The sequence below is a fragment of the Xiphophorus couchianus genome, chromosome 2 (assembly GCF_001444195.1).
Source record: "Xiphophorus couchianus chromosome 2, X_couchianus-1.0, whole genome shotgun sequence".
Classification (NCBI taxonomy): Eukaryota; Metazoa; Chordata; class Actinopteri; order Cyprinodontiformes; family Poeciliidae; genus Xiphophorus; species Xiphophorus couchianus.
Window position 1 is genome coordinate 30,847,542 of NC_040229.1, and position 18,461 is coordinate 30,866,002.

The 18,461-nt window shown below is 39.5% G+C and overlaps 1 protein-coding gene across 2 annotated transcripts in view; it reads left to right on the top strand.

Annotated features, from left to right (window-relative positions):
* ptpn9a (protein tyrosine phosphatase non-receptor type 9a) overlaps positions 1-18,461 on the top strand; it is a 30,291-nt gene that overhangs the window by 8,324 nt on the left and 3,506 nt on the right. For both annotated transcript variants that reach the window (XM_028038597.1, XM_028038601.1), the window contains exons 3-13: positions 2,242-2,385; positions 8,361-8,450; positions 11,635-11,759; positions 11,998-12,103; positions 13,112-13,222; positions 13,319-13,635; positions 15,411-15,498; positions 16,188-16,257; positions 16,368-16,446; positions 16,530-16,680; positions 17,957-18,164. In XM_028038597.1, the coding sequence (XP_027894398.1) occupies positions 2,242-2,385; positions 8,361-8,450; positions 11,635-11,759; positions 11,998-12,103; positions 13,112-13,222; positions 13,319-13,635; positions 15,411-15,498; positions 16,188-16,257; positions 16,368-16,446; positions 16,530-16,680; positions 17,957-18,164 (1,489 nt within the window). The remainder of the gene's footprint in view (positions 1-2,241; positions 2,386-8,360; positions 8,451-11,634; positions 11,760-11,997; positions 12,104-13,111; positions 13,223-13,318; positions 13,636-15,410; positions 15,499-16,187; positions 16,258-16,367; positions 16,447-16,529; positions 16,681-17,956; positions 18,165-18,461) is intronic.

Below are 18,461 nucleotides of genomic sequence, written 5' to 3' on the forward strand. Positions count from 1 at the left end.
AGATGGGCCAAAGTGTCATTTCCTTTGCGACCGCAGTGCGCAAGCTTTTCCCATAAACATGTCATTCAGTGATCTATTCTCTACCCATTTTTCCTTCTAAAGTTTCTCATTTTTGTTACGGGGACATTAGTCGCTTTATTATCCTGTTATTGTGCAATTTCCTTCTGCTAAGTCCAAAGTTCAGAGCACATCCCTCTGTCCTCTCGCTCTCATTTTCTCGTGAGTGTCGGATATTAAGGGGTACCTCTGCCCTGTCAGGTGCAATCAGCCTTCATCCCTCGCATGCCAAGGCATCTGAACAGAGCAGGAAGCTGCCGGCCCCGCCGCCTCTGAAAGCACCGGCTTTCCGAGGAGAGACACTGGCATCTTGTCTTCGGCCTCAGCTCCCGTCAGTGATCGTTTTGTCTTCCTAAAGAGCCACCGATTCCCAGAACCTGACTTCCTCTCTTCAGTGCGAGCCTCGCTGATGCTGCTGCGCCTAAGTGGAGAAGTGAAACCCTGTGTTCAAAGCCCGACGTTTCAAAGCCTCCCATTGCAACCTGTTGAGGATTCACTGTGTGCTGACAGGCTTACTCTTTGGGATGTAATATAGTTAGGACCTGAATGTGCATTTAATTGAAAAGCCTCTAAATGTCTGCTGTCAGCCCTGTTAATACTCTGGTCCGCCGGAACAGCTAGGCCTTGGTTTGGTTGAAATAAATGCATATGCAACTCCAAGAGCAGAAATTGTACTATAGTGCAGAGCATTCTGGGTGAATACGACCAAAACAAACACACAAGTCAAACACTAGTGGGACAAATGGCTCGGGGTCTTTTACCAGCGACAAAAGAGAAATTCTACAACCTCTAAAATCTGACGCTACTCAACATTTTTCTTCTTCAGACGTTTTTGTGTCATTTCCTTCAGTTGTTCTTAGTGCAGCGCCACCACAGGCGAGGAGGTGAACAGGTGTTTCAAAGGTGTTTGGCTTGTTTGAAGCAGTGCAGTGTGAAAGTGAACCGCATCGATCAAACCGAGTCTAGTGGACCATCTGGTGTGAAAACACGCTAAATGTAAAGCTTGCATGGGTGAAAGAACTTTACATTGTAAAGGAATATTCTGACCCACTTCCACACATATATAGAGTTTTTGGGGATTTATTTTTCACTGCTGAAGTAAAATAAAGGTCGGTTATGGATCTGATCCTTTCTCACGATTCAAACAATTTTGTACAAATTAGCACGCACACAAATATCACGTCTTTTTGTCTTCACAAGGACTTTGCATTGACGTCCATTCATTTTTTATTACATTCTCTAGCCTATTCCCAACCCAGTACCTAACCTATACTCAATTTACACTAAACCTAGCCTGACACTTTAACATAGCACTGATTCCTATGGTGCAGTGGGTCCTGGCAATGTGGCATTTGATGGAAAAATGGGCATGAGAAATGCTAAAACACACACATCTTGTCTGCACACAAGCCTACTCTGCTTTACACACAAGGACATTCTTGCACCCATGCTAACAATCCAAAACACAGAAGGTAATGCTGTCAGATTGGCCAGGTTTCTTTTGAAAACGTCGGGCTGGAAAAGACAGTTTTAGGTGGATCGATTAAAATTTGGACTGCTTTTAGAAAAGGTTTTAAGAAAGTCTTCATAGGAAAATTCTATCAAAATAGTTGTCACTGTGTGGCAGAAAAGCACAAAACTCGTACATATTAATGAAATGCGTTCTTCCACTCATTTTTAGTTAATTTATTTTGAAATGTCTAAAATCTGTCGAATGTGACGTCATCAGTGAGTAATAGTCATTGGTCAATCAAGTGTCTCCATGTCATAGTATTGTAAAAAATAAATCCCAGTGCAACTTGGTGAATTAAAAGGATATGGTGCCTCAAAAAACACGTCTTGTTGTGTTCCAAGAGTCAGAATGTGATAAAAGACGAGCAGAAACATCTAATGTTGTTCATGGAGACAAGCTGAATGCTTGTGTAGAAGTCTTTTTATGCACATATGTGGTTTTCGTATTGCCTTTTTATATTTGCTTATAAAGACAAGTTGCATCTACGGCTTTGTTTCAGTCGCAAACTTAAAGCCGTCTATCCGTTCCACGTCTTTCCTCAGACTTTGTGTGTCTCTGTGTGTGTGTGTGTGTGCGTGCGTGGGCGTGTGTACAGTTTCACTTCCTGCCCTGCTTGACCATCCGACTGGGAGAGCTCAAACTCACTGACATCCTCTCCGTGTCCTTTCCAGGCCACCAGGCAGTTTCTAGAGGAAATCAACAAGTGGACCAGTCAGCATGGAGTGTCTCCGTTGTCCAGGGAACTGGCCGTCAAGTTTCTCATGGCTCGCAAGTTTGACGTCCTCCGCGCCATTGAGCTCTTCCACAATTACAGGGTAAGGGATTGGGACGGTGCTAACCTGATGTGTCATCATGTGCTTAAAGCATCTGCTTCCAGCTGAACTTGCCAGCCCTGGATTTTGTCGATAAGGAGTAACGATTAGTTGGACGAGCATCAAAACTCTTTGCTGTGAATAACATTTACTTTAGTTCAGTTTCCTTTTGTGGTTTAAGGCCAGACAAAGATCCCTAGTCTGAAACGTTTCTGCAGTTGCTGCTCTAGTATGATTGCACATCAAAATTGTGGATGTGTTCCTGTAAAACCCACATGGATCTGTTAAAATAAAACAAAAAATTTCAGGTAGATTCATCCTTAAATATTTTGTAATAAAAAATATTTACATAACTTCTTTTTCTCAGAGACGAAGGTTTAGTGGGTAGATGGAAGCTTTTGTAATTTGATCTAGTACAGTTGTGTCCAAACATTTTTGCCATGGGGTCAAAATTGTTAAGTTGAAATCACCCGCGGGTCACAAACATATCTAAATAAATGTTTGTTTTTCCAGTTTGATCTCAGTAATATACATAAAATTTTAAATAAAATTAAACATAGTTGTCTAATTTTTGTTGAATACTAATCTGGAAATCGTTGATCCAAACACAAAGATTATTGCCTTTGTGTTCTTCCCTCCGTCGGGTCATTATTGTAAATAAGAGAATGTTCTTAATAACTTACCTCGTTAAATAAAGGTAAAAGTTATTTTCCCTGGCACTTTATGTTATAAAATGGCACTATCAAGTAACTATGTTAATTTTTTGTTATAAAAATGCTACATATATTATAGAAATTTGACTTGGGCCTGAAATTGGCACTCTGTCTCTTTAAGAAAGTCTTGCTCTTTCTGAAACTCCACCTTCAGGAAGTCATCACAACTTCCTCACAACATGGCTCCTCCATTAACCCTTTAACAATGTTTTTACCAGCGTTGCTCTGAGAAGCCTTAAACTGCTGCTGTGCAACAGGTTGTTGCTAGGCAACCAAATAGTGAGTTAGTTAGTTGATGCCACTAGCCTAGCTTAGCTGGACATGAGAGGTTGAGCAACTAAAGCTTTTCCTCTGCCTACATCCCCCAGAATGCTGCACAGTTCTGGATTGAAATGAATGCATTATCTATTCATATTGATCAACTGTCTATAGTGATCTATAATGTTATTGATCTATTGTCCAGCCCCAGTCAGAGGCCATCCACAACGACTCTTTTAAGATACTTTGGTAGGAGTTATTACAACATGTGATTTCCCTTTGGGGTGAAGACAATATTTTTTTTATTTAAAATGAACTTAAGTTCAACATCTGAGGTATGGGCATCAACAAGCTTCTGGAATAATGTTGACATAATTATTCTCTGTTAATAAAGGTGATCGAGTTCATGCTACTTTTACTGTCATGCAGCTTTCAGTGCAGTAGAGCTGAAAGCATAAAACTGGCCTGCTTTATTGATTGAGGAAAGTTGGTGCGTAGTACCCGCATCGTTCGCAGCAAACGGCAACACAAAAGCTGTTTTCATTGAAAACGAAGACTAGCGCAACATTCCCAGGAACACGGTCTCACGCCGACTCATCATCAGAGGGATATTCCAAGAGGCGTTTTTAACTTTACGGAGAACCGAAGCACTCGTGAACAAATCCTACTTGTGTTATCAAAAGAAACACGGGGGTTAGCACGGAGGAGCTGAGCATGCAGTCAAACGATATTGACGTAAAGGAACCGTTTCCAAATAAAAGAGACGGATGGAAACGGAATATGGGATTTTTTTGTTTGTTTTTTCTGGACTTTCTTTTTTTTTTTGAGGCGTAACAGATGAACAACAGCTGTGCATCTGAACCGAGTATTGCTGATCTTCTCCTTTTTTCAGCTTCCTGTTTGTTTGCTTGCCGTGTTCTCAGCCACCTCCATGGGAGAGAAGAGGAGCATTAAGAAACGTATGACTCCACACATCTTAGCACGTCTATCGGAGCCGGGCGTGTCCGTCTCTGCTGTAGGGACACTGTGAAGTAGTGCGACCGTGTATGCATACGTGGGTGTGTGTGTGTGTGCGCAGGAGGGCGAGATGAGTTGAGTTTGTGAAATCAAAAGTGACAAGCAGAACGGGTTAAGATATCCGGTGATCTTCCCACCATCAAAGTGGAACGTGGTGATCAAACTCCTAGTTCCTTATTTATTTGATGATCTCAGTGATTGAGTCATTTTCTTCAGTCAGCATTAACTCTCATTTGATGCATAATATTGGTGGAAGGTTAATAGGGTGCGAACGAAAAGTGTAAAAATATAAGTAGACCAATACAAATATTAAAAGTCTGGCATTTGTGTTCAGTCCCCAAAAATAATTCAAGTGAATAACAAACATGTCACGGGGGGAAAGTTGTGGAGAAGTTTTGAATGCCCAACAGAAGTTGAGGCAGTTTTATTTGTATAGCACATTTCATCAACAAGGCAGTTCAAAGGGCTTTAGATCGTAAAAACAGCATATCAGGGAGTCCTTGAAAAGTCTTAAATTCATGTACCTAAAATTGCGGCCTTAAAATGTCTTAAATGTGTTACAAAATATATAGCCTAAGTTGGCCTTGAATACATTAACCACAGGTCTTAGATGCTGTCATGACAGGAATATTTAATATTCTAATTTATTTTTTCTGTGGGACATTTCTGTTGGGCAAACGTTTGAGTTGCATCCAGACATCTTCATTCGGTTTTTATAACTCAAAGTGGCTGAGGCTACTGCTAATGAGCTGCTAATAAACCCTTGCTAGCTAGCTTTTTTGTGTCTATCATTGCTAAGTTTAAATGTATCGCCAATTTGTCTTTGCCACTGGCTCACTTCTGTTTTCAACCCGTTCTGTGCAAAAAAGCTTGGTACTACTACTACATAAAATATGCAATTTTCTTTTGCATAGTCTGCATTGCTACAGGTCATAAATTTAATTCACAATGGTCTGGAAAAGGTCTAATAAGGTCTTGAATTTGACTTGATTACCATATTACATGTGGAGACCATGTAATATGGTAATGAATTATAAAACAAACATATTTTGTCAAATGCCCTCATCAAAGTCATCAAAGAAATATACATCAAATATAATAATCAATGTTCAAGTCATTATTTATCAAAGGCAACACTATATAGGCAGATTTTTAGCCTTGATTTAAAGGAACTCAGCGTTTCGGCAGTTTTGTACCTTTCTGGAAGTTTGTTCCAGATTAGTGGAGCATAGAAAATAAATGGTGCTCCTCCATATTTGGTTCTGGTGAGAGCATGTTTCAAATCCATTATGGTAGACAGGCAAGAAGAAGAGAAAAATTGTCCCAATGACAGTTTGTCACAAGCAAATTACATTAGATAGCAGACTTGTAGAAAAATGCCCTCTACTCATATGAAACCATTTTTTTTGTTAGTTTTTAAGATCAAAATGGTGCCCATATACAAAAAAGTAAACATTTAGCGTCAACCTTTTTCAAGCATTGAAATGACCCAGTCAAAGCCCATACTGGAGTCCAATCAGATGGACTTGGTCACAGTCTCCATCCAATCTAACTGAACTTGAGCTATTTTGCAAAACAGAATGGCGGACAGAAAATATCAGCATTTACACCCAAAAAGCTGGTAAAGACACCCCCTACAGGCCTGTAGCTGTAACTGCGACTTAAGGTAGTTCTAAATAGTATTCACTCAGTGAGGCTGAACACAAATTCACACTGTAATTTTAAAGATTCTTATTTGTTATTAGTTCTTTCCACCTCGCATTGAAGTGCTAATTTGCTTTTGATCTATCACATAAACCTCTAAGAAACCCCCCCGAAAGTTTGTGGTTATGATGTGACAAAATGCGGAGAGGCTCTGCAGCTCAGACAGTTTCCAGACCCGACAGGGTGGCGCAATGATGAAAACTTTGACCTTTTAGAAAGAATTAATCTCTCACCTCAACACCGAAGTCCCTTTAACACAGCACTTGTACCGAGTCATGGGCCGACAGATCGGTCTGAGCAAGCGAACATCAGTGTATCCAACCACTAGGAAAAAAACTGGATTTCAGTGTTAACATCTCATCTAGAAGGTTTTATTTAAAACTGTGAAGTTTGTGGCAATGAAGCAACTTAATTGTAGTTTCTTGATGACTTTACTTTTTTCTTTTCTTTTTTTTTTTGCATTGCATTGCATTGCATTGATCACCAATTGTTACCAAATATGTACCAGTGTTAAGATGGCCCTTAGCGGGAGGCTGAAATAGGAGTCTGGAGGCAGGGGTAGTGCAACCAACCAGGTGTTTTAATCTCCAACATTTAACAAAGATGACATTCCTGCTTACATGGTCATGAGGTGTCGCAGCACCCGCACCTATTACTTCCTATCATGTGGCCAACATGCAGGCTTTGTAATCCTGGGCGGTACCAATTAACACACTTCTCAAAAGACAGGATAGAACAAACCACATATACACCAAACAACTTAACAAAACAACCAATCTTCAACACATAAATAACAAACATTCTTCATGGTTACATACTCATTTGCTATCTAAAACTACCCTCATATAAATATTAATTTATTCATCACTTCTAAAATGCCTCAGGCTTTGTTCCCCCTCTTCCATCTGCACTTGGTCTCTTCCGGAATCTTTACCAGGTGTTCAGGCAGAGGTAAGCCTTAATCTACAAACATTTGTAATACATTTCATAATTACCATACCTACTTCATTTATATTATTCCCCCCAGGACACCCTCAATACCCACTGAGATGCCCTGCATAAAACACCCAATAAAATACTTCAATCTATTTGTACCCGTCTCATTATCATTTGCACATAATTAAAGTGCTATCCTGACCAGTAATGAAGACCTTCATTACAACCAGGAGTAGCCAGCCTGAAAGCATGCTACTTAAACGTTCTGTTACATCAGTTCTGATTTGGTACTTTTTGTATACTTTTGTTCAGAAATATGTAGTTGAGTCATTCCCTCTGGGTTTGGATGTGGATCAGGTGCAAGGATTGTTGTTATGATGCGTAACTATAGCAACAGAGGATTTTCTGCCCCCTACAACTTGGAGCAGCTGATTAGCATCTTCAAACATCAAATAATACCTGAACTACGACACCGGATAAATTTGAAAAAAAAAAAAAAAAGTCGTCCAGACGGAGATTTAATGAAGCAGCAAAAGCAAATGAGGTGGATTAGCAGAGCTTGCCGTCAGCTGATGATGAAATTATGCATGACAACATCAAAATTTCCCTTTGAGATGAATTATTTCTGAATTTAAACATTAATATGATGATGTAATGTATGCTTGTTTTTAAATCTAGGATTTTATCCGTTTTATGAAAATGTCTCGGTGGTTCATCTTTGTGATTTACGGACACTTAAAGGTTCAATAAAAATCACTTGGGAACCAGCTGAAGATCAGTTTGTGTGTATTTATAGAGAATGGATGAGAGTTAGGCTAATGTTGAGAGTGACATGTTTTTTTCTCCTTTAGGTAAGCAGAATAAAACCAAACTTTCTTATATTTCATGATTTTACGTTTAATATTTGATCATGCTTTGTGTCCCACTCTCTAAAAAAATGAATTTAAGCTTTGATCATATTTATTTCGGTCCATGTTAATGTCTAAGTTTGTGTCTTGTCAGATTGCAATGATATATAAGATGAGGAGTGTATAAAGAGAATAAAAGTTGTTAATGTTATCGTCATCATCATGACATTTTAGTCTGCAGAAACCAAGATGAGAGTCCCTAATCTTTGTTTTCATCTATTTAAATGTAAAACTCAAGGTAGATTTCAACGACCTAGTCCAAGCACCTTAAGATCAGGTTGAAGGAACCTCCACGTGATCACTCCAGGGTTTCCTAGATTCCAGCTAGAAATAACACGGGTCTTCCTGCGGCGGCTCTATTGTTCACGCAGAGGAATTCAGCTCCTCTGGCTTCCCAGCAGGCTGACTTCACCTTGCTCCCTTTTGATCTGTTCGTCTTCAGGAAACGCGTCTTAAAGAAGGGATCGTCAGACTGCAGCCTCAGGAAGAGCCGCTGCGCTCCGAGCTGCTCAGTGGAAAATTCACAGTGTTGGTAAGAATGTTGTTTTTTTTTCCTTTAAACGCCTGTATTAACTGATAAGAGTCAGATTTCTCTTTATAATATTGCTCAAAGTCAGTCAGACTGGGTGGCGAAACCTCGCAACTTTCAGAAACCAGAGATGTTTTTGTACTCGTTTAGAGCCATAAATGTTGCATAAAGTTTTGTGAAGAGGCAACCAAAAAAAATTGAATAAAAATGTCCATTATAAAATTTGTGGTTATTTTTAAAGAACCACCATTTTATGTCTGGTTTTAGGTTTTAAAAACAAAGAAAATTATAAAACATTTACAAAAAGAGGGTTGCTAAAACAATTTTTTTGTTTTAAAATGATGTGAACAAAAAAAGGACTTAGTTTCTTTCCAACATGATGATGAGACAACAATAATATAAATGACTAGCTACGTTTCTGTTACAAATGTACGCCAAACTTTGTCCATATTTCGCTAATGTCGAAAAAACACAATTTTGAAATTGCGTTGTTTTCATTAAAAAAGAAATGCAATTAAAATCGCACGTGAATACGTCTGTCCACACAATCAGTCATTAAAAAATCATCCTCCAAACTACTTCATATCTTCTTCTTTATGGTTTGCACAAGTGGCAACATCCAGTTGTTGATCATGTCACCCACGTGATGCGGAAAAAGTTTTTCCATTGCAATTTTGCAAAATGAGTTGATTTTGATGCAGCCAAAAAAACACTCATCTCATCCTAGCGTCAAAACTTTTCAGTGAAAAAAATAAATTGCTGTTTCCACCAAGAAAATTAATTTTCAAAATCTCAAATTGCACAACTACAGTATGTGGTCAAGAGAAATGCAACCACAGATTTTTGTATGGAATATATTTATTCCATGCAAAAAAAACAACAACAAACGATTAAGAAAACAGCTAAAATCTGCATTCGGTGTATCTATATATATATATTTTTTTTTTTTTCAATTGTTGGTTCAAGACTTTTTTTTAGCTAAATTATCAAGAGCCATCATATATATGGTTTTCATTCAGGCCAAAAAGTTACATCTTGGTCTCACTTGAGAAATATTTAGAGATATTTGGAAAGAATTTAGCAATATTTGTGCTTACTTATGACTGTAAACGTGACTTTTTGTTACATGCCATATTTGAGATCGACACGTTGCATAGCTGCAAGATTACATCAAGTGAGGCTGAGGTAGCAACATTGTACAAATAGAAAATACTGCCACCTGCAGGTGGGAGGTCTCTGTAACTTAAACTCAAATGTTTTGACTGTTTTTTGGGGGGGAAATTTGCAATGCAAAATAAACATTTTGCATAAATTTCCACAATCTCAGAATTGCAAAAAAACTGATGTTCCCTAACAAACATCGGATACCTGCTTACTATTAAGTTCAAATTGTTTTTAGGCGGATCAGAAAACGTTCACATCAAATCCCGCTGCCACCTGTAAAAAATGCTGTGGAGTTCACAGTTGTGACCTGAAATCAAAAGGGTGTGAATACTTCACAGCGCACATTCCGGACAGCTCTAATCACCACCGACAGCTGCCAGGTGAAATCCAGCAGCATGTTTATTGCAGGGTTTCTGAATCCCTGTGTGATATGGAGGATGGAGGATGGAACCTTATCACATAATGTTCTTTATGGAGCATCTGAATTTATGATGCACATAATGCTTCCACAGGTCTTAACCGGCTTTAAACTGCCAGATAAGTTTATCCTGTCAGTCGTCATGTGCTCGCAGACACAAACCAAACAAAAAAAAAAGAAAAAAAAAAAGAAAGAAAAGCCTTCCCTCCCGCTACTTTTCCTGCCTTCCCTTTCTTCCTTCCCCTCTCTGACGTGCCACAGCGGCATTGATGCTACACATCCTCTGGTCTGACGTCTGAGTCCTCCAGCCTCAGCAGCAGGATTCATATCCTGTCTGATGTATTTTTAGCTCCCGTGCCAAAGAGAGAACACGATAATTCACGTACAGAAAGGAGCGCTCCGGTCGACGGAGTGGCACCGCGGCGCTGTTAGGGGTGCAAAGTGGAAAAAAAGAAATCAACCAAGATGGAGGTGTGCTACCTAAAGGATCTTTATATTGATGGTGATTGTTGTTGACCGCCCTTTCTCCCCACCGCCCCCCCACACACACACTCTGTGATCCGTACTGCCCCCCGGTGGTCGCTTTGATCTGGGGTGTTGGTCAGGATGAAACCAAACAAAGCAACACTTGTCGACATGTTTCGTGTTGTTGACGAGAAAGCACGAGCTTTTGGCCGAAAATCCAAATCGTGGTTCTGCTGCTGTTGTACCTCGCAAAAGTTTTCACACCTGCATTTTCTGTGACAGCTACATCTCTGAGTAATGTTCAGTCCATCGTCTGAAAGATGGCTGAGCAAGGAGAGGAACTAACCAGAGAGGTACCATCACAGGATAAAAACAAAGTAGTACAACAATAAGTCAAAATAATATGAGAATAAAGTCGCAATAATGTCAGAAAAAAAGTTGTAATGTCACAAGAATAAAGTCATACTGCCAAAATAGTCATAGGGATACAAGAAATAATTTGTATGACATTAAAGATGAAATAGCAGTGATATAGTGAAGATAGACTCATCTTGCCAGAATAAAGTTGTAATACTAGTAAAATGAAGTAGTAATTTTACGATAACTCCCACACAAAAAATAAGAACTGAAAATGAGGAATGTGAAGCATCTTGTGAAGTTATATTTTGGTATCTGTTTTACAAATAAACATAATTAATCTGTTTAACACATCAGCGCCAAATTATTATCAGTAGCAGGACTTTGAAACAATCTTTGCAAAGGGCTGCGTCTGTTTCGATGAACGAACCACAGATGAGATGAGCTGCTCACGTCAGATCTTGATTATATTATCAAAGCTTTGCAACTTTTTCTATCAATTTCACAACTTCCTTCTGGTAATAGTGTCTTTTTATCCTGCTAATGTCAATTTATTGTCATAATATTATGACTTAATTCTTGTTTTTGCAAAGAAGAATGGGGATAAATGTCAGTCTCTAGATGAGCAAAGCAAGTAGAGACCAAAAAACTGTAAGGCTGTAATTGAAGTGAAAGTTGGTTCTACAAAGTATTGACACGGAGCGGCTGAATAAATACAAATCCAAAATCTGTGATCCAGATTAGATTAAATGTTTCTTATTTGTTGATATTCTCCGTTTTCAGAGCGTCCGGGACCCGACAGGAGCCTCCATCGCTTTGTACACAGCCAAGCTTCATCATCCCAACAAGACAGGCAACCATGTTGTGCTCCAGGCTCTCTTCTACCTTTTGGACCGGGCCGTAGAAAGGTGACCTCACCACCACCAGAAATTCTGATTTTTGATTGCAGAATCTTTTCTGCTCAAAGAGACAGATTTCTGATTTTTCCCTTCAATTAAATGCCTGCTCACTACGTTATTCCAATCACTTCTAAAATTGTGTTTTGACAAAAAAAGAAGGTGCACATTTACATTTTTCAAACATAGATGGCTTCACCTTTTCGGTGTACCATGTGAAAACATGCAGATTTCTCTTTACTCTCATCAGCTTTGAGACCCAGAGGAATGGCTTGGTGTTCATCTACGACATGGCGGGCTCCAACTACACCAACTTCGAGCTGGATCTGAGCAAGAAGATCCTCAATCTGCTCAAGGTTGGAATCGCTGATTCACTGGTTTAAATCGAATGGCCACAATGCAAAAAATTAGGTCAAATCTGCTTTCTTCGGGAGGCAACAGTCAGAATTTGGCAACCGATTTTTGATGTCCAGTTCTTGCGGATGATACAGATTCTGATTTCTCTTATAAAAAGATACAACAAAGGTGTTTTGCTGCCATCTAAATGGTCTTCAGATGTGTTTTCCTGCTTCCAAAAGGAAAATACAGGAGGCAGAATACTGAATGTCTTGCTCTCTCTCGCTCTCCTGCAGCCTGAACAATTTCTCAAAATGTTTAGCAGCTTCTTTCATATTTGTGTTTCCTCTGATATAGTTTTCATTTTTTTTTGTATTGTTTCCCTAGTTACAGCGCCTTATCTGAAAATTATTCCCGACCTGATGCGGTTGAATTTACTGATTGGAAAAATTATCCAATTTTTGATTTTGTGACTGGAAGGTCACTAGTCGGGCAAATTAACCTGAAGTCAGTGCATTTCTCATGGCACTCAATTAGGAAGTGTTATAAATGCCTCTCAATTAGACAAACTAAAGCTAAATCAAGTGCTACAAGTGTCGTCCAGGTCATAAAGGCTTTTCCAAATGGCAAATGAACACAAACTACACAACAAACTAATTTAATCTATAAACCCAGGGATGTGAATGTTATTTATTTACCATATTTCAATAAATTTTATTGTTTGTCTCAGAAAACGTGCTAAGCCCAGTGGGGCATATTGTTACAAGTTGGCAGGACGTTATAAATTATCTTTGTGTGATTATGTTATTGGAAGACATTATTGACAATACGGACGCCAACTATAGTCTTTCAAATGAAAAGTATAGCTTTTTTTTTTGCCCTTAAGTAACAATAATAATAACAATAAAGCGATAATTCACTAGATTTTATTGGGCTGTTTTGTTCACAAAAATTAGCTTCTGAAGATGAAAATCTTTGTCTAGAAAATCTATAGTTTTAATATGAAGTGTTCTGTCTCTGTCCACCAGGGGGCGTTCCCTGCCAGGCTGAAGAAGGTGTTGATTGTGGGGGCCCCTGTGTGGTTTCGAGTCCCCTATAATCTGCTCAGCCTGCTGCTGAAGGAGAAACTGAGGGAGAGGGTAAACCATCCTTCAAACTAAAATCATGAAGGATTTTTAGCTTCTGGATCATTGAATCTCGGTCATCGAATCCCCAGTTTCCCCCTCTGACTCCAGGTTCAGATGGTGAAAATGGCCGAGCTGCCCCAGCACCTCCCCAGAGACTGCCTGCCCCAGCACCTGGGCGGCCTGCTCCCGCTGGACGCTTCGGGCTGGAACCAGGAGCTGCTGGCGGGTCAGAACGGCCGGGTGGACCCCGTGGACGAGTTGGTGGGAATCCCCCTGGAAGACTCGTCCATCCACGTGCCGGGGCCCGAGGCCATGCGGCCGCAGGAGCTGCTGGCGCACCTGGGCCGGCTGCAGTGCTCGGGCGTCTACCAGGAGTATGAGGAGCTGCGCAGGGAGGCGCCTCCCGGAACCTTCCACTGCTCACAGTGAGTCGTCCTGAAGTAACGTCTGCTTTGTCTACGCTTAATGGGAAGCTCCGATTGCAGTTTTCCAGCTGATCGACGGTCTTTATCTAGCCTGACCTCCTGATTCCATTTCTTTTTTTAACTTACTTTTTGTGTTGTTATTTTTGTCTGAAAAGTTGAAAAATATAGCAACAAAGTCGATACATGTGCGGACTAGGTACGCACCGATCCACCTTTTTTCACTTCCGATACCGATACCTGAGGTTTAGTATCGGCCAATACAGATTTGATCCAGAAAGTGCTTTAAACATTATTTTGTTTTGGGGGGTTTTAAACACCGATGTAGAAGCCTAAATTCAGTATATAGGAAACTACAACCGACATAAATGTACTGAAGTTCGATTTTTTGCTAATATTTGAATATTTATAGATAAAAAAAAAACAAATAAAACAAACAGAACAAACACAAAATACTCATAAGAGCCCAGTCTACGCCGAGGAGCTTATACATATTACACATTCACAACAAAATTAACGTAATTATAAACGCCACAAAAACAAAAAAAAACTTATTCCAGACAATCCTATAGGATTCCTGTCAGTCATGTAATTTGGCTGTCAACAATTGAAAAGATTCAATCTGTGGTGGTTTTTATCTATTGCCTATACACCCTATGAATTTTCCACTTACAAATAATAACCCTGGAAAATTTTGATTTTCCATTGTTTTGCTGAAAAGGCAGTTGTAATGGACAGCCCTGTGTTGCATGAGTGACCGTACCTTTGCTACTCTTACAGTTTCAGCACAAACTGTTCTCCAATTCATCCATTTAAAAAGATGTAATAAAAAGGTGTAATTACAAATGTATCTTACAACTCTGCACCATCACAGCACACTTTAATACACCAACAGCTTCACAAGTTTGGTCAAACATGTAAAAAACAACTTTAAATAGTTCTGTCAGTGAAACTAGGATTTTAACAGCCAATGCAAAATAAATAATAGAGAAACTGAAATTGACAAAAATGAAATGCAACAAACCTTCTCTCAAATGGTTCAAAAATCCTAAATATAATGTAAAATAAGTAATAAAGCATGATGTCCCTCAGAGTACAAAGCATAGAATTAGACTGACTAGATCTGCCTTTACGGATCGGGCACATTGTCACAATACTCTATCTAGTTTGTTTTTTCCCCCAATATCGGCACTAATACAGACAATAATATGGGATTGGTGCAGCCCAGACATTTACAGTCATCTTCAGAAATCTGCTATTTATTTATAGATATTCTATCATTTAGATGAATGTGGACATTAAAAAGACCTTATAATACACTAATATAGTTCTCTGCTCCTCCTGTTTGGGACATATGAAGCATTTAGCTGCAAATAGATCACATTGCAATTCATTTAATTGGTGTAATAAAATCTGGCTCAGTGTGAATAATTCATATGCAGCTATGAATGAGATGAATCCAGTGATGCAGAAGTTAGATGACATCAGGTAACACACTTCTTCTGCTTGAACCCCTTTTTCTGTTTTTTTTTATTGATTCCCCTATTTATATTTTTTCACTTTTTTCTTATTACATTCACAAAAGTAAATGTATTTAATCAGGGTTTTTTGTTTGTTTGTTTGTTTTTTTTAGTCAAAGCACTTTTTCAGCGTTTTATTTGTTGAAGGAAATCGAAACCTGCTCACTGTAACTTCACAATTACACAGTTCAATTTAGCTATACCAGTGAGGAGCAGCAGGTGTCAGTAGTGATCTTTGGTGTTGCTTTGGTTCGACAGGTTGGCCTACAATCAGGAGAAGAATCGCTATGGCGATGTGCTGTGCCTTGACCAAACGAGAGTTCGTCTAAAGCCCCGCAGAAACGAGGTAAGGACTGAAAAACAAACAAACAGAAATGAAATACAATGCTCTCTTTCAGCTGACCGCATGTCTTCTGAACTTGTGTGTTTTCAGCTCGGTAGGAATCGATTCAATCTAGGAATGCACCAATATGAAAATCTGGGCCGATATCAATAGCCAATATTATTACAAGGAAGATAACCGGGATTTACCAGTATATCGTACATATTAGGATCCAGATTTTAACATGTTAATTTTGAGTAATTAATGACATTTTAAGTTTGCATTTGCACGTTTCTGTTGCACCCGTAAATCTGATGCACTCGCTATCTCCACAAAAAATAACAATGTATGACAAAACCGCTTCACTAGGCCCACTTGGGGTTAATCTGATGGGACGCTGGACCAGACTGTTGTTCAAGTTGTCCTAAGTGGAGTTAGCCAAAGCTATCCAGGCCTAAAATAGCATCTCAATGCTAAACATCTTGTGTCCCCAACGCTAATGTCATTACTTCTTTACTTCAGTTAAACATCACACAATCTTGTCACATGCCCAAATAAATACCACATACCACAAGAATAACAACATGGAAATAAACATCAGCCCAGTTTTTTAACATATCAGAGTGAAATGTAAAAATGAAAGACCTACATCGGCCGATACCGTCACATTGTGCAATCAATATCCCAAACTTTGAGCTTTGCTATTCTTTCAGAGATCGGATTACATCAACGCAAGCTTTATGGACGGCTACAAACAGAAGAACGCGTACATTGGTACTCAAGGTAGGACTGCTAGACGCTTTGAATTAAAGTTCTTCTTCTTATTGAAGTCTACTTCATGCAACTAGACTTGTCTCCGCGAGACATGCTGTAAGCTCCCCTGTACGTCACAGGACCACTGGACAGGACCTACGGGGATTTCTGGAGAATGGTCTGGGATCAAAACGTGCTTCTGATTGTCATGACAACAAGGTAACCCCCAAAAGGGTCCCAGGTGTTTCTGTTTTCGTAATTTTGGACAGGTTTGGTTTTCTTGACGTGTCTCGGTGCCGCAGGACGGACGAGGGCAGTCGGAGGAAGTGTGGACAGTACTGGCCCCTGGAGGAAGGCGGGCAGGAGGTCTATGGCCACATAGCAGTGGTGAACCAGAGGGTGGACCACCACACCCACTACAACCACACCACTCTGGAGCTGCACAACACGGAGGTACACGCTTCTTCTCTGGGTGTAGGATTTCTCTTTAACTAAACAAAGCACAAATAGATCCCTGGAAATTTCTAAGCACTTCTTATAACTTGAAAGCTGTTATGTGCTGAGATTTCAGGTGGGGAAAATGGCGTATGATGCATAGCTTGTTCTCGTTTTCACAGATAAAGAGAGCTTTTCTGATTTAGATTTAAAAATAGAAGATTTTAAAAACTTTTAATAGTGTGTGTTACATGAGCTTTTTAAAATAATTACTTTGCACCAGGATCTTGGCCTTTCTGGAGCCAGGTGTTTCTCCAATTATTGAAATCTGTGTTAGGAAAAAAACGGTCCTTGGGCTTTCTGGATGTCTTTCAAGGTTTGGCTGCTGTTTACGCCAATTTACGCCCAGTACCATGAAATTTCCTGATGTAGTTTTATTTTAATTAGACAATTTAACTCTGACCTGTAGATCACTTTGCAAAGTTCCAGTTTTAAGGTGGATCTTTATGTACTTTGTTGCTGGCAACATGCTGCATTGTTATTGTGTATTTATTTAAATCCATTACAAAATACCAACAATAGCTAGGTCTCAATCCAATCGTCATGCAAATTTTGAGCAAGCTTTTAAAATGTCACAAAAAATAAAATAAAATGTAAAATGTAGTTTCCATCTACTGGAAACTCACCTGAGTTTCCAATAGATGGTTTGCATAGCCTAGTTTTGACCAGGTTACGCACAGCGCACATCAGATGTTGATGCTACCCATGGTAGTAATAAACAGGAAGTAGAGGTTGCAAATTAAAATGGACCATCCGTCTCAGAAAAACAAACGTTTTCAGGACGCTATCAGGCGAGTTGCAGTTGTTCTGTCATGTCAACAAGTGTTAGCGACATTACATACTATCCGGAGACGTAGAGGAAGAAATGCAAATCCAATCCAAGCCCCTGGAGGAAACCACTGATCAATCATGTGAGGTAAATGTGAAGTAAATGTGAGGTAAACGTTCGCTATGTCAGAATCCCAGTATGCGCTAAATCTCCGCTTTAGTGCATCATCTATTTTTCGGAAAAGCCAAAAACCACCTCGGACAAGTGTACAATTTCTTTTTTTTTTTGCAAAATTGTGGCTGTTATTTAGAATTTTGCCATTTCAACCTTGTCTATTGCAATACTTCAAATTGAACATAAAAACTGTTGATTCAAACACATGTCACACAGTCCCTTGAATTCTACACCCCCGTGTGTAACCAAAGCATTTCAAGCATTCTAATGTGTTTTTGTTCACCTGTCCAGACATGTGAGCAGAGACATGTGAGTCACTTCCAGTACCTCAGCTGGCCGGACTACGGCGTGCCTACGTCAGCGGTGACTCTCATCGACTTCCTGGGAGCTGTGAAGAGGCAACAAAGGAAAATGGTGAAGGCTTTGGGCCCTCAGTGGACCGGCCACTCACTGGGACCGCCGATGGTGGTCCACTGCAGTGCAGGGATTGGGAGAACAGGTAAGACCAGGAGACTGTTGGGGGGTTTTCTCACAATGTCACATTATTGTGCTTTCTGATATATTGATACGGTTGTGATCCGAAATTATTTTAGCTGCAGTCACCCTTTATTTTATCACGCCATGTGTAGTGACAGATCATAAAAACATCCTACATGGGCTTAAACGTGAGGAAGATGAAGTGCATTTTCCAACATTATGTCCTTTCACATTTTGCAGTGTTGCAAAATCTTCCAATCAAAAGTACCTACAGGTGGCAATTTTTTTGTTTTTTCAACAGAAAAACTTAGCATATAGT